At 53.1% G+C, this 15,288-nt stretch overlaps 1 protein-coding gene across 9 annotated transcripts; it reads left to right on the forward strand.

Annotated features, from left to right (window-relative positions):
• The first annotated feature begins 1,367 nt into the window (after positions 1-1,367).
• Positions 1,368-14,145, forward strand: MAVS (mitochondrial antiviral signaling protein). Of its 9 annotated transcripts, none has more exons than XM_036826630.1 (8): positions 1,368-1,453; positions 1,571-1,628; positions 5,603-5,793; positions 6,717-6,906; positions 8,211-8,383; positions 9,108-9,264; positions 11,164-11,675; positions 12,558-14,098. In XM_036826630.1, the coding sequence occupies exons 3-8, from the start codon at positions 5,677-5,679 to the stop codon at positions 13,005-13,007; spliced, it is 1,599 nt and encodes a 532-aa protein (XP_036682525.1). In that variant the 5' UTR covers positions 1,368-1,453; positions 1,571-1,628; positions 5,603-5,676; the 3' UTR covers positions 13,008-14,098. The 9 variants fall into 9 exon arrangements, with proteins under 9 accessions (XP_036682525.1, XP_036682526.1, XP_036682527.1 ...); XM_036826631.1 differs by having other exon boundaries at positions 5,623-5,793; XM_036826632.1 differs by having other exon boundaries at positions 5,641-5,793.
• The last annotated feature ends 1,143 nt before the right edge of the window (positions 14,146-15,288 follow it).

A 15,288-nucleotide genomic window follows, 5' to 3' on the forward strand; every position in this document is an offset into this window, starting at 1 on the left:
CGTCCCCTGCATTGGCAGGCGGATTCTTAACCACTGCACCACCAGGGAGGCCCTGTCTTTCTTTTCAAAGTTGCAGTATAAAGTGTAACAACCCTTTTTTTAAAAGAAATTTTTTTGATGTGACCTTTTTTTTTTTTTTAAGTCTTTATTGAACTTGTCACAACATTGCTTCTGTTCTATGTTTTGGCCTTTTTTTGGCCACGAGGCATGTGGGATCTTAGCTCCCCGACCAGGGATCGAACCCGCACCCCCTGCATTGGAAGGCGAAGTCTTCACCACTGGACCGCCAGGGAAGTCCCTATAAAGTGTAACAACCTTAAGTGTACAGATGATGTATTTTTACATATGTGCAAGCCCAGGTACCCACCACTCACATCAAGATATTGAACATTTCCATCACTCCAGAAGGCTCTCTTGTACCCACTCCTCAACATTCCCCAGAGGTAACCAGTGATATGATTTCTGTTTATGTAGACGAGTTTTGCCTGTTTTTGAACCTTATCATACCTTGTGGCTGGGAACAGACAGCATGTACTTTTTGTGCTGGGCTTGGTTAGCCATGGTGCCCATTCATCCTGGTAAGATTCTTGCATGTTGTATTGATAGTTTTTCACCTTTGTTGTTTTTCACTACTGTGTACACCACAGTTTGTCTCTCCATTCTATTGATGGACATTTGGGTTGTTTCCAGAGTTTGCCTATTGTCAATACAGCCACTATGAACATTATCTATTGTGCATGTTTCCAGGTGGACTCGTAGGTCAACCAGGAGTGGTTGCTGGGTGATAGGGTTGGCATATGTTTAACTTAAGAACTGCCAAACGTTTTTCCAAATCTTTTAATCTCTCTTTAAAATAGGAAAAAATAAACCTCTACCTGGTTATTTTGCGGATATTTAATGGGCCCTAAGGTATTAAGTCTGTACCTGGAACACAGTGGGCACTCAATAATTGCTGGCCTCTGGCCCAGCAGAGGAAGGGCGAGGCGGTAGGCGAGCACTGCCGTGAGGTACCGCCCAAATGCCCTAAATCATTGAGCGGAGAGGCCTTTCCCACACAGCACTCAAGGCCCACACCCTGCGAGCCGGGCGAGCCAACCTTGGCGCCCCTGCCCTGCATACAGCTACATGCCCCGATCCTGCCTCCTCAGGTCCAGAATGAGTGTCGCCTGGCTGGGCACTCATACCCTTGTGAACTCTGCGTGACACCGGACATTTATTGAGCACTGATTGTGTGCTTAGGCCCTGGGCGTCCAGGAGCGAACTACATAAAGACCCTCACCCCTCAAATTACTCGGCGGAAGGAGGGGGTAGCCTCGCGTGGGAAGCGTCGGGATCGAGCCCACCACGGTTTCTACTTGGTTTCTAGTCAGACCCTGGGCTTCCCCTGGAAGTTGCTCGAGACGACGAAGGAAAGAAGATCATCTGCTCTTCCGCGCATGCAGTAGGAACCCAGGTCTGTCCCGAGCGCGCGTCCAGAGCCTCGAGGCCCCGCAAACCAAGGCCAAGTGCCCGCCCCCGCTGTCTGCCCAATGGCCGCGCGGCCCTACCCCCCGCCCTTCCCTCCCTGCAGGGGAGGGTTCCCGGCTGTCCGCGACTGGAGGCAGGTCACCGGGTCGTGGCTACCCAAGGTAAGATCGCGACCTTGGGAGCTCGGTCCTCTGGACTCAGGGCGCACAGATGCCTTTCGGGGAGGTGGTCCGCGGCGCAGGAGCCGAGTGGGACTAGGAGTCCGCTGGGGCGCACGGGGCTTGGGGCGCGCGAGGAGCCGGGAAGAGCAGGTACTAACACACAGGGTGTTCCGGGCAGCGAGAGCTCCGCGCACCGCATCCAGCACCGGGGGCTCGGGAGGTGGGTGGCGCGGGCGCCTGCTCGGGCTGGAGGGGAGGTTGGGCCGGAAGGAGAAGGGCGCTGGCTACTGAGCTCCTCCAGTTGCCCACAGGCCCAGGGTAACTCCCAGGCGAGGCCTAGCCCGGGTGCGCCAATCTCCGGCGGCCGCGCTTTTGGGGGTCGCGGACTGCCGCCCCCCCTTGAGTCTTGGCTATTTTCGGTGGTGACACCTGTTCAGAACAGCCTCCCGGTCCTCCGCGGACCTGGGTCTGGCCCAGGAATTCAGGAATAGGAGCTGAGACTGTGAGGCCTCGCCCCTTCCGGGAGGGTGGAGCGCTCTGAACTCAGCTTCTGGTGCAGTCGGGTCAGAATTCTCCTAGACGCGACGGTCAGGAACTCTCCGGCCCACATCTTACCTGAGACCGGAAGGAGGTGCCTGGAAAACACTGGAAAAAACAAAACCGACATTCTCCGTTTGGAGGCTCAAAAACATCTGGAAGGACATCTGGAAGGATCTGAGAACCCGGCTGTTGTGGAGGGCAGGGTTAGAACGTCCTCAGACGTGTCCGAAAGATTTCCATATCTCGCAAGAGAAGGGACTAAATAGTGCACCTTCCCAGGCACACTCTCACTTAGCGACCCCCCTCACCCAGGCAGTGGCCTTGGCCCCTCCCGGGGCTTGAAGGCAGGGGGCTGTGTGAGCCTCACTGGCCGCAGGGGTCTCTAAGCCCTGCAAGGTGTATGGTGAGCTGCAATGAGGCAGCAAGTCCTGGGTTCAAATCCTGTTAGGCCACTGGTCAGCTGTGCAACTTGGCATCGCTTGTCCTCTTGGGATTGTGGCAAGAATTAAATGAAAGAAACTTAGGATGTGCCTGCCTATAGTGGACCCTCAATAAATGTGAACAAATATGGGCTACCTTTCTTTTTGGTTGGACCATTACATACACCCATACTCCCCAAACTCTTTGCCTCAAAGACTGAGGCTGGGATACAGAATGTATCACCTGACTCTCTCCTGGTACTTCCCTGGATCCCATGGGAGGGAAGGAGGGATCTGTTCACCACCACAGAGTTGTTCTTTGCTCATCTTCTGAAGGCTCAGAGGAACCCCGCCCCACCTCTCTGATCCTCTTGATTTCTGTCATTGGTACTCGCCCCACCAGGAATGTAGCACCTGGTGGTTGGTAAAGCAGGTCATGCAGCATGTGGCTATGAGGCTGGTGGGCTGCAGGTAGGCAGGACTACTGCTCCATTTCCCATGTGGCAGGGGACTGGTGGCCTCAACAGCTTCTGGGCACTCTCTACTCTGCAGCAGTATCTCTTAGAGGTCCCACCCAAGCTTGACATCCAAGTTTCTACTCCAGCCTGCCCCTCTCTCCTCTGCCCACTTCCCTCCCTGAAAACCACTTTGGACATCCAATAGCATCTCAAGCTTCACTTGTTCAAAATGGAACTCTGGAGTCCTCTCTGCACCACTGCTTCTCCCCCAGACTCTCTGGCTTGCTAAGTGGCACCCTCCATCCACCTAGTGCCTTGATTCTTCTCTCTCCTTCACCTCCCATATCCACAAAATACCAGGAATCCAGCCACCTCTTGTCACCTTCATGGTTACCATCCTGGCCATACCCATCATGTATTCCCTGCTGTGGCCTCCTGACTTGTCTCCCTGCTTCCATCCTGCCCCCTCCCCAGTCCAGGATCCTCACAGCCACCACAGAGGTCTTTAACGTAAATCAAATAAGTCAAATCAAATAAAATCCTCTCCCTTTCCTGCTCAGAGCCCTCCAGTGGCTCCCTGTTTCACTCCAAATAAAACCCAAAGTCCCTTCTTATAATGCCCTACATTATTGGCCCTTCCCAACCTCCTTGACTTGAACTCTGCCCCTCCCCGAGCTTTCTAAACCTGGACAACGCCAATCTACTTTCTATTCTTCAAACATGCCAAGCTTGTTCCACCTTAGGACTTCTTACTTGCTGTGCCCTCTGCCCAAAACACTGATCTTCTTACATTCGAGTTCAGCTCAAATGTCAGTTCAGAAAAGCTTCCCTCCCCATCCCAGTTCAAGCAGCATGCCCTTTTTCAGGGGCTCTGTCTCACCATCTGCTTTATTTTCTCTGTAACCTTTATTACTGTCTGGAATTCTTATTTATGTATATGTTTTCTGATTTGTTATCTGTCCCATTCCAGTGGAATGTAAATTGGATGGTGGCAGAGATCTTGTCTGTCTTATTCCCTGCAGCTCTCTCCCATGAGAAAGGCAAATAAGAAACAAGCAAACAAACAGATCTATAATTGAAAATTGTGTTAAGTGCTACATAAGCAACCTGTGGCAATTGATTGTATTGGGGGTACTTTTAAATTTCAGGCTTATAAGGCTGAACTACTGTATTGTCAAAACAACCTCTCTGAGCCACTTTAGGGGTGAGGACAAGCCTGGAAAAGGCTGATAACTTGCCTGAAGTCATACCCAGAAGTGGAACTCAGCCTCCTACCAAAAAAATATGTATGTAGGGCTTCTCTGGTGGTGCAGTGGTTAAGAATCTGCCTGCCAATGTAGGGGACATGGGTTCGAGCCCTGGTCCGGAAAGATCCCACATGCCGCGCAGCAACTAAGCCCATGCACCACAACTACTGAGCCTGAGCTCTAGAGCCTGTGAGCCACAACTACTGAACCCGCGTGCTACAACTACTGAAGCCCATGCGCCTAGAGCCCGTGATCTGCAACAAGAGGAGCCACCACAATGAGAAGCCTATGCACCTCAATGAAGAGTAGCCCCCGCTCGCTGCAACTAGAGAAAGCCCGTGTGCAGCAACGAAGACCCAACACAGCCAAAAATAAATAAAATAAATAAATTTTTTTTTTTTAATAAATTTTACACTTTATTTATGGCTGTGTTGGGTCTTCGTTTCTGTGCGAGGGCTTTCTCCAGTTGCGGCGAGCGGGGGCCACTCTTCATCGCAGTGCGCGGGCCTCTCACTGTCGCGACCTCTCTTGTTGCGGAGCACAGGCTCCAGACGCGCAGGCTCAGTAGTTGTGGCTCACGGGCCTAGTTGCTCCGCGGCATGTGGGATCTTCCCGGACCAGGGCTCGAACCCGTGTCCCCTGCATTGGCAGGCAGACTTTCAACCACTGCGCCACCAGGGAAGCCCAATAAATAAATTTTTAAAAAATTTAAAAAAAATGTGTGTAGCAAGCTTTAATGTAATGGTGGGCCTGCAGTCATGTTCTGGGAAGAACCTCAGTTCTTTGATCTTCTGCTCACTAGCAAGTCCCCTTAATTCCTTGGTACTTCATTTTCTTCACGGTAAGAATAGGATAGATCCTATTATTATGTTGGGTGCCTTCTCCTCTTCCCCATCCTCTCCCTCCTACCCCTCATCCTTCCTCCCTTTTCTCCTCCTCCTCCTCCCTCTCCTCCCCTTCCCCCTCAGTATACTCCAAAGGAGCAGCACTTCTAGGTGGTGCCCTTTTGCTATCAGAAGCTAGGGGCACATTCAGACCTGGGGATGATGGGGCAGGAGCCAGAGCTCTCCCCAACACTGACCAACCTGCAGGGCAGAAATGGGCCCTAGGTCTTCTAGATCTGATTTTTTTTTTTTTTCACCAATTTGTTTTTAGGCAAATTCATTGAGGGCCTCTGAGACTTAGGCAGTAAAATAGGATGATTAAAGAAAAAAGCAAAAATTCCAAAGAGTTGAAAAAGAAAGAGAGAATTGCCTTTTGTCCAACTCCACTCCCAACTCTGTTGCCATGCGTGGTCTGTTTTCTTCCAGTCTTTTTTCCTCTCTCTCAGTCCATCCACCCTTCATAGGCCAGAGCCCTCTGCCACTTCAGAACCCGGACAGCGATGACGTTTGCTGAGGACAAGACTTATCAGTATATCCGCAACCATCATGGCAATTTTTGCAATATTCATGTTCTGGAGATTCTGCCTTACCTGTCCTGCCTCACAGCAAGTGACCAGGTGAGCCAGGGCGTGACAACCAGGCATGGACTGGGGGCAGGGCTGTGGAATTCAGAGCTTCTCCCAAGCCAGGACCAACTCCTTCCTTCTCTGTTGTCTGTATCTTGCTTCCCATCCTTGACAATTTTCTAACTTTCAGAATGAAGTGTGGCTCAGGGTGTCCTTTCCAACCTCACTGAGCTCCCTCTTGTGTCATTTTGGTATAGTGCTCCAAAATATGGCACTGAGATTTCTGGGCTTGGGACCCCTCACCCACTTTCATCGGAACCTTCTTTTTCTTTATCTCTTTTGTCCTTGTTCCTGTTTAGTTTCAATTGCAGTCTCCTAGTCATGGGACCCATCCTGGCAGAGAGCTTGTGGCTCAACTTTGAGAGTCTTTGGGAGCCAGACTGTGCTAGCTCCCTTAGCACTTGCTGTGGGCCCCTAGTGAAGTGAGCCTGGCCCCTCCCAGTTTTAGCTGTCCCCACATTGAACCCCGAGGCCTCCCTCTGCTTCCTCCATGCAGATACCGGTGGTGTGTGAGTTTGTGGCTGGTAGGGTTTGGCTCCTCCCTCTTGGATTTTGGTGTTTGTGGGAATACCTTGCCATTTAGTTCTGCAGTAATGTTTTCTGTGGGTTTTTGTTTCTGCTATCTGGTTGCTTGTTTGCAGGTGCTAAGCCTCAGTTTCCTCATCAGTAGAGTAGGGGTAATAATAGCATTAAATAAGATAATTCACGCAAAGCCCTGAGCAGAGAGCCTGGGACACAGTAAGGCCTATTTCCTGGGCCTTTAAACTTGGGCTCAAACTCTGGCCTTGTCCTGGGCTCTGACTCAGTTTCAGATGGTTGCTTCCATCTTGTAGCTTTCTAGGTACCTCCATCTGCAGCTGTCCCCTCCAGAGTGGGGAGGGGGTCAGGGCTACCAGGCTTGAGCTTGGTGGCGGGGCTGTGTCTTTCAGGACCGACTGCGGGCCTCCTATGAGCGCTGGGGGAACCAGGGCACTCTCTGGGACCTCTTCAACAGCCTTCGGCGGAGGAACGGCTGGGTGCCTTCCTTCATTGGGGCACTGAGGGCCTGTGAACTGTCTAGTCTCGCTGATGAAGTGGACCGAGTCTACCAGAGCAACCTGCTACGTGAGCCTCCCACCTTGGCCCTTCTTCTGGAACTCCTATCTGATTCCCTGGCCTCCACTCTCCCTCTCCTCTCACCCCATACCTACTGTCTTCATCTCTCACCCTCCCTCCCATCACTCCTGGGCAGTGGACAAACCTGAGTGTAGATCCCTGCTTTGCCACTTATTAATCTTTATTAGCCCTTTGGCCAAGCCCCTTCATTCCCTAAGTCTCAGTCTTCTTTGTAAAATGGGGCTAATGGCAACATTTACCTTGTAGGGCTGCAGTGGATACCATGGGATGATGGCATGTTGAGTGCTTAGCTGGGGCTGGGCACCTTCCATGTGCTCAGCAAATGGAGCCTCCTCTAATTTTTGTGGCTGTGACGTTTGCCTTCCACGCTTTTCTCATTTCCTCCTGTCTACTCTCCCTCAGTTCGCCTTTCCTCTCTCAGCTCATCTCTTCTCTCCCCCTCCCTTCACTGTCTCTTCTTTCTTCCTCATGGGCTCCTTCCTTCCTTTCCCCTCATCTCTTCCCCTCCCACTGGTTTCCCCTAGAGCCTCCTTAGCTGCCTCCCACCCCGCCAGCTGCCCAGTTATCCCTCAAAGCCCTCTCAATGCTCCCTGCCAGGCCAAGTACTCAGAGGGGGTCTGCTGAGGCCAGGGTCTCAGGGGCTGAGGCAGGAAGAAAATTCACACCAGCCCTATATATATTTCAGACTAGAGACAATTCCTGAGACACTGCTCAGATTTACAGCCTTAAAATATCCCCATGTTTGCCTTTCTTTCTTTTCCTCCCCCTCCCTTCCTCCCTCCCCTCCTTCCTTTCTAACTCATCTCTTCATTTGTGGAGATTACCAGTGATTCCCCCAGATGAAAACAGCTGTGGTAGGGCCAGGCGTGGATGGTGGGGGCAAAGGGGAGGGGCTGAGGAGGAAGCTTTAGGTCAGGGGTCAGTTAGTGGTGAAAGCCACCCACGAGGAGGAGAAGAAAGCCACTGTGTCCCAGAATGCCTGGGGACAGAGAAGTGGTGACTGCTGACACAGTCTGGGTGGTGAGAGGCCTGCGAGGTGCCCCCAACACTCTCCCTTCCCCCACTGCTCCTCCTACCTCTCCTTGTCCTCTCCATCTCCACTCTCCCTCCGATACCTGCCTCCTGCTTTGTGAAGCTGGTCTCCTCTGAGGAGTACTGCCCACATCAGGATAGAGTTTGATGCTGTGGGGGACTGAGAGCCATGGACCTGGAGTTCTAGGAGCACCCAGGCCTCTCTTGTCACTGAGAGCACCCCAATTCCTCCTTGACATCACAATATCTTTGTCCTTCAGGGAATCCGAACCACTCCCCATCCCCACTGGAGCGGCCATCAGTTTCTGCTGGGGTTCCAGGGCCCTCCACACCTGCTGTGGCCCCCAGCATCCCCTGCAATGGCTACAGAGAGGACGAGCCAAGTTACCCTATGCCTGTCCAGGACACCCAGCCACCAGAGTCCCTGGGAGAGGTGCGTCCTCACGATCTACCTTGAGCCTCCTGCTTTTGTGTTCCTGTCTGCCCACTTCTGCTCACCCAGCCTTCCGGCAGTCCCCCACAAATCATGCCTAATCTCTGCTCAGAACCCCAGGGCTCCCCCAATGTGGATCTTCCCCAGCTCCCAGACTGCCAACCAGGTCTTCACTATGCGGCAGCCCCCACCCCTCTGTCATCAGCCAGCTGTGAGGTCACAATTCTGAGGTCTTTGCAGTGGTCCATGTGAGATGTTGAGCTGGGTCAAGGGATCAGGGGATGACCAGATGAGGGAGAGTGAGGGAGCAGGAGGTGATGGGGTAAGGGGTGGATGGTTGGAGCTGTAATCATTGCCAGTAAAGTTTGGGGGTTAAGATGACTGATTCTATTGGGATAGGATGAGTGGGCAGTGAGGTGTCCAGGAGACACCACTTGGACTTGAAGCCTAAGAAAGGGGTCTGTGCAGTGGCCCCAAAGATGGGGACCTTTCTTTAGGGCCAGACAGATGAATAGGGACCCCCCATGGGATGATTTTCTATGAGGTGGCTTCAAAGTCACCTGCAGATAGAAGTTCTGGCAATGACCAAAGCCGAGGCAAGGGCTTCCTTGGTCCTGTGCTTCATGGCATGGGCTGTGGCCTGTAGGAGCCGTCCCAAGCATAAGCTGCCCTTTGCCAGCTCCTGGGAGAAGCAACTGCCTTATTCATATATTCCTTCGTGCAGAGTTCGAAGAAAGCCCCACAGCCACCCAGCTCTGGGGCTGTCCTCAAGAGGCTGGGTGGCCCCCTGCAGCCCTCGTCTGACATGGTGGCCCTCAGCCCTCTGACCTGCAGTGGACATCAGGAGCAAGACACAGAACTGGGCACTACCCACACAGCAGGTATGCATGGACTCTCGAGTTATAGGGCCTTTCTGACCTCCCAGTGAGGGTAAGGGTTAGAGTTGCCCCTCTGGTTTTCTTGGACAGGAGGCAAAGGTGGTATTCCCCAGGGAAATGAGTTCACCCCAGGGAACAACCCAGTTCCTCAGAGGGCATATTGGTTAGTATTTGCTTGGTAACATACAATCCCAAAATTTAGTAGCTCAAAATACGACTATTTACTTAGCTCATGATTGTGTGGGTCAGCAATTTGGGCTGGCTCAGATGGGCTGAATTCCCTCTTATATACACATCAGTGTACACATAAGCTGTTTACAGCTGTTGGCTGGGGCACCTCAGTTCTCTTCTATGAGTCTCTTACCTTCTAGCAGTCAAGCCCATTTCATATACCTGAGCAGAGTTCTGAGAGAGGGAGAGAGGGCTTCTGGGGCATAGGCTCAAAACTGGCACAGTTTTCCTCCTGCCTCTTTCTGTGGGACAAAGCAAGTTACAAGGCCAGCCCAGCATCAAGGAGTAGAAAGATAGACTCCATCCCTACATGAGAGGACTGACAAGGTCACATTGCAGAGGGCATGGATACAGGTAGAAGTGAATTAGGGCCATGCCTGCACTATACCAAAGGGACTATGTAGGGATCTGCCAGGACCTGGAGGACAGTGCAAGAAGAGTACAGGGCTGGGCCAGCTGTTGTCAGGGAGCACTGCCCTACCCTAAAGGGGTCTCTAGCTCCCAGTGAATCACTAAAACTTTTCAGCCCCCAGAAGAAGTATGTTCTTCATCAGCCAAGGGCCTGGACCCTCACATCAGACATCTCAGGAATATAGTGCTATCTACTCTGATCTCTTGGGCTGGCATCTCTGCACCACTATTTCCCAAACTGTGTTCCACATGACAGTGATGCCCAGCCAGCCCGCAGTGCCCACGGAACAGCCACAAGACACAGGAGCTCAGAGAAGCCACCTTGGTGTTCCATGCTCCTGTCACACCAAACTCTAACCCAAGTATCCTTTTGCACTTTGCATTGTCAGCTTGCTGTGGAACATCTTTTCAAGAAATGCTGCTGTGGACCAGGGAGGCAGAGGGCACTTTGATTTCAGTATGAATATGGACGTAGGTCCCATGAGATTCTGTGGTGTTAGCTTTGGGACGGGGGGTGGTGGACATCAGAATCACTCCCGACCTTTGTCAGCTGTAGGGCCAGGCATGTGTGTTCTCAAGAGTTCCATGGTGAATCCTTATGTAGCTGCCTTTATGGACCATCACCACCTACACCCTCCTGCTTCCCCCAGTTCAGACTCTCCTCCCAGGGGTGGCTTTGTCCCTGTACCCCCAAGCCCTTGGGCCTTCTAGAAGATTTGCACACACTGGGGGCTGACAGGGCCTCTGGTGCCACATGACTGGTGTGAGCTCTTCTAAGCAGAGCCATCCTGCTCCTCTTGCCCTGGCCTAGGATTGTTCCTGCTGAGAGGAAAGATGGCAGTGGGAGAAACATCCAGGATTCCACTTGTCTAAGGAGAGGATGGAAGAGGCAGACACAAGAGGAAAGGGGGGTGTCCTAGGCAGGAGAAGAAAAAGCAGAGAGGAAAATTAATAACGATTTTCAAGCTCCTAGACCCTGTTAAAGGGAGGGATCATTTTGCTCTTGTGAGAGAACACGTCAAGGACTGAGGAGGGACAGGACCAAGGATTTATCTGCAACCATTGGGCCTTCAGCCCTGGGAACCAAAGAGACTGTGGAGACTCCTCCATGGATAGGAGGTTGGGAGGCTTGGATGCAATAGGGATGGTGTGAGCTGGGGCAGAGAGACCCTTCTCCAGCCCTCTGATCCCAAGGCCACTGTGATTTTAGGATAACACTCCTGTGGGTTTGTGTTTCTCATTTTGTTTTGCCACCTGCAGGTGTGGTGTCCAGTTTCACATCATCCTATGGGCCTGTGTCTCCGACTGTCTCCTTCCAGCCCTTGGTCCGTTCTACCCCCAGGGCAAGCCGCTTGCCTGGACCCCCAGTGTCAGCTCCATCTATTGGCACCTCTTCCTCCACTGGCTTGGCATCTGCAGGAGGTGCTGCTGACCAGGCTGAAGATACCATCTGCTCCAGCGGGGCAGGGGTGCCCACCAACTCTTTGACTGCCAGCACAGTGCCCTCCAAGGTGCCCACCAACTCAGCATTTGGCAGCACAGTGTCTTCCAAGTTGTCCACCAGCTTGAAGCCCCCTGGTGCAATGCCCACTAATGTGCTCACCAGTTTAGCACCATCCAAATTGCCCATCAACTCAGTGCGTTCTGGCATGGTGCCACCCAAAGTGCCTACTGGCTTGGTGCCTGACCACAGGAAACATATGTGCACGGTGCCCAGAAAGCTGCCTGCCAACACAGGGCCCACCATCAGGAACAGCAACAGACTCGTGGAGGTGAGTCCTCGCCCCTCCTAGCAGTGATCCAGGCCTCTTCCTTGGACCCTTTCCAGTCTCCATTCTGTCTCCAGCCTAGGCTGGTCCAAGGCTTCTTCTGAGGGCATAGGGACAGCTGAGACCTAGCCTCATCCAGACCTAACACCATGTCCTTTAGAGTAATAATAATCATTAGAGCTCTTAAGTATGAATGCTTCAGGAGGGTCAGGCTTGCTGGGTCACCTCCACTGGTCACATGCATTAACCCATTTAGAGCTCACAGCTCCCTTTTAAGCTCATCAATACTATTTTGCAGGTGAGGAAACATTGAGGGGTAGAGCAGGGTCGCCTGTTTGCCTCGATGCCTTGCTCTTCACTGGGATATCTGGCCTGCCCCACCATGACCAGGGTTTTACAAACTGCAGTCCCAGCCCATCCATCTCTGACCCTAGCAGCCTCCACAGTTGCCTGCTCGGAGCCTGCACGTCTAACCCTACTGCTGCTGTATGTCTGGAAGAACCAAATCCATGGGGCCCCTTGGGTGCATGGCCCAGCCTCTGACCCTGTGGCTGCTTCATGGCCATCAAGCCCAGGCATAATGTCAAAGTAGATGGGGCCACACATGACCAAGTGCTCCCTGGGGTGGGAGTGAGCTCACAGGCAGGCCAGTGAGTAGAGCTTTCAGCCCTGGAGGAGTTCACCACTGATGCTCCTGCAGGGCCTTAGTCCCCTCCTCCCCCACTGTCCTCCTGTACCATCAGTGAGTTGAGTCCCCAAGAGAGGGTTGCCTCACAGCACTATGGGTTGGGAACTGAGGGGTTGGCCTGTTCTGGGAATGGGGCCACCCAACCTGGCTTGTCCCCCACCATCCTCAGTCCCTCCAGTCCCTCCTTTCTTTCCCAGGAGACTCCAGCATCTCCAGGGCCCACAGGTACTGCCACTGGAGGCACCTCGCCATGGCCAGATAGCAGCTCTGACTGCTGGGGATCAGAGCTGGAGCTGAGCAAGCCTGGCAGGCTGATATCCAGAATGGACAGCCAACCATTCTCGGGCTGCTCCGCAGACCTCGCCATCAGCTACAGTAACTCCCTGGGCATGGGGCCTGACAACGCTCCGGAGGAGAACGAGTACGAGTCGGAGGACACCATTAGGATCCACGGGGGCCCCAGTACCCCCACCCTGGGGGACAGCCCTGGGACACACACCACCCCAGGATTCCGGGAGGAGGAAGAGTTGGAGGAGTTGCTGGTGGTCAGGACCTCGCCCTGGGCTCCGTGGCTCGGGGTGGCTGTGGCTGGGGTGCTCCTAGCTGCACTCCTGGCCACACTGCACCGGCGGCGTCTACTCCAGTGAAACTCCTGGGCCCTCCCTATCACGCATCTGCTCCCTTTCCCATGGTACATCTGCCTGAGCCACTGAGTTGAGCTGTCCCACCATCCTTGACCCTATCTTGGGGCTGGCAGAGGCGGGGTCAGAGGCGAGGCAGCATTTCCGTCCCAGCTCATGCCCTTGGTGGCTCCCCCACCATCCTTGGCTTTCTGGGCCCTGGGCTGCCCTGAGTGCTCCAGACCTCGCCCCCCTGGCCATCTGGTTGTTGCCCTTATCCTCTGGAGGAGGTACCCCCGTCTAGGCCTTATCCTTCTTTACCCAAGTGTAAGGATCAGGAGGTGCTGCTGGAGAGCGCAGGGGGTCGGAAACATCCCCCATCCTGCCCTGGTCCCTGGCAGCCAATGGGGGGGGTAGGGGACCCCATAGAACATCACTCCAGACCCCAGTGGCCCAGCCTCAGGCTATTGCCCCAGGAGCAGTGGAGTGGCCCATCTTCAAGGACTTAGTCCCCTGCCTCTCTGGTTCCCCTCCCCTGCCACACAAGGTTGGGGAGGAGGTCTGGAGATTCCCATGGACCCCTGGGAAGCCTGATCAGGTGCTAGGCCTGAGGACCACCTAAGTGCCCCTCTCCAGCCTTCTCATCCTGGTCTCTGTTCTCTTCAGCTCCGTATGGGGGTTGGAGAGGGAGCACGTGCAGGGCAGAGCTCAGGCCAAGGTTTGGATTTCAGCTCCACCCCTTCTTGGGCTGTTTGGCCTTGGCAGATAATCAGCCTTCTCTGGTCTTGCTTACTCATGTGGACTGTGAGGATCATGGCTCATCCTTCACTGGGTTCTCCTGAGATTGGAGCATACACGTCTTTGTCAAGTGCCTGGTCCAGAGCAGGTGGCCACTAAATGCTTCTCTCACCTCTCCCTGCCCAGCCTGGTAGAGATGAGGGCATGAGAGGCAGAGTGCCCAGTGGGTAAGCGTGCACTGCTGCAGTGTAGGATGGCCTAAGCCTGCATCCCATCTTACTAACTCTGTGCTCTTGGGCAAGCAGTTAACCTCTCTGTGCCTCAGTTTTCTCATCTATAAAATGGGGATGAATAGTAAAATTTTATGTATAGATATACATGTCCTAGTGTTGTGAGGATTAAATGAATTTATCTATATAAATCTTAGAATGGTTCCTGACATTTCATTTACTAGGGGTGGATACATGTTGTTATTATCTCTATTCAAATGTGGAGGGACTGGAGCACTTGGCCACGCCTTTAGAAGCAGACCCAAACCCTACTGCCTATGCCCCTTTTATATTTGTCCCTTACTTTATTCCATGCATTGGGGAATTGTTGGGGAGTGAGGAGGGAGGCATGTCCACTGGGGCACCTGTGCAGGGTGGGGGCTAGGGTGCCCCCCAGCAGACAGATTGAGGGATATCCTTGTGGGTTCTTTCCCAGCAGCCATTGCTGGACAAGGGCCAGGCACAGGAGCCTCAGGAGCTACCTTCATTTCTGGGCTCTGCAAGGGACAGGAACTAGAGCCCTGGGGAGACATAAGGGGTAGGGCTCACTGTGGCTCACCCCCAAACTGTCAGTCTGCAGGGTCCTGCATCCTGCTCTGGCTGCTACAGCCTTTCTTTACACTGCCCTCGGGGACTTCAGCAACCTAATGACCTCTACTTCTACCTCTGAGCTTCTCTTCAACCCTCTCTCCAAATGCAACCACCTGTACTCTGAAGCCAGGAGTGGTCCCTACCCAAGCTGTCTGCAACCACACCCCATCACCCTTGCTCTTAACCCTCTGTGCTCCTTCCTCCCTCCCAGGTACCCAGGTCAGTGAACAGTTCATGAACACGTACTGGTTTTAATGTGTTACCCTCCCAAGGTAGCTTTGGAAAAAAGTATCTCAAGAAAGCAGTTTGTAGACCCAAAGAATGCTACTTAAATGGTAGAATTTCAAGCACAGTGACCAGCCATGTGGGAGATACCTTTGGGTAAGGTGTGTAGGAAACATTTAGGGACCATCTTGGCACTTTTCAAATTATGCTGCTCAGAAGCCCTGACTTGGCCTGCACTGAACAGCATTCCTATTTTGGCTGTTGTCAATAAAATGCCAACTTCAAGCAGGATTGGGAATTGGCCTGTGGCCAGGAGAGGGCTTGGGGTAGTTGATAAGAGAGATGGGGAAGCACCCTTCACCTCGGGGTAAAGGCTGGGGTGGGGCCAGAGGGCCTATTGCCATCCTAAGCGCTTAAGGGCAGACTCAGCAGTAGCCAAGGTACCTGCATATAAATCCCTCTCCATCTTTTCTCTCTCCTGTTGA

This window comes from Balaenoptera musculus, chromosome 15 (genome assembly GCF_009873245.2).
Source record: "Balaenoptera musculus isolate JJ_BM4_2016_0621 chromosome 15, mBalMus1.pri.v3, whole genome shotgun sequence".
Classification (NCBI taxonomy): Eukaryota; Metazoa; Chordata; class Mammalia; order Artiodactyla; family Balaenopteridae; genus Balaenoptera; species Balaenoptera musculus.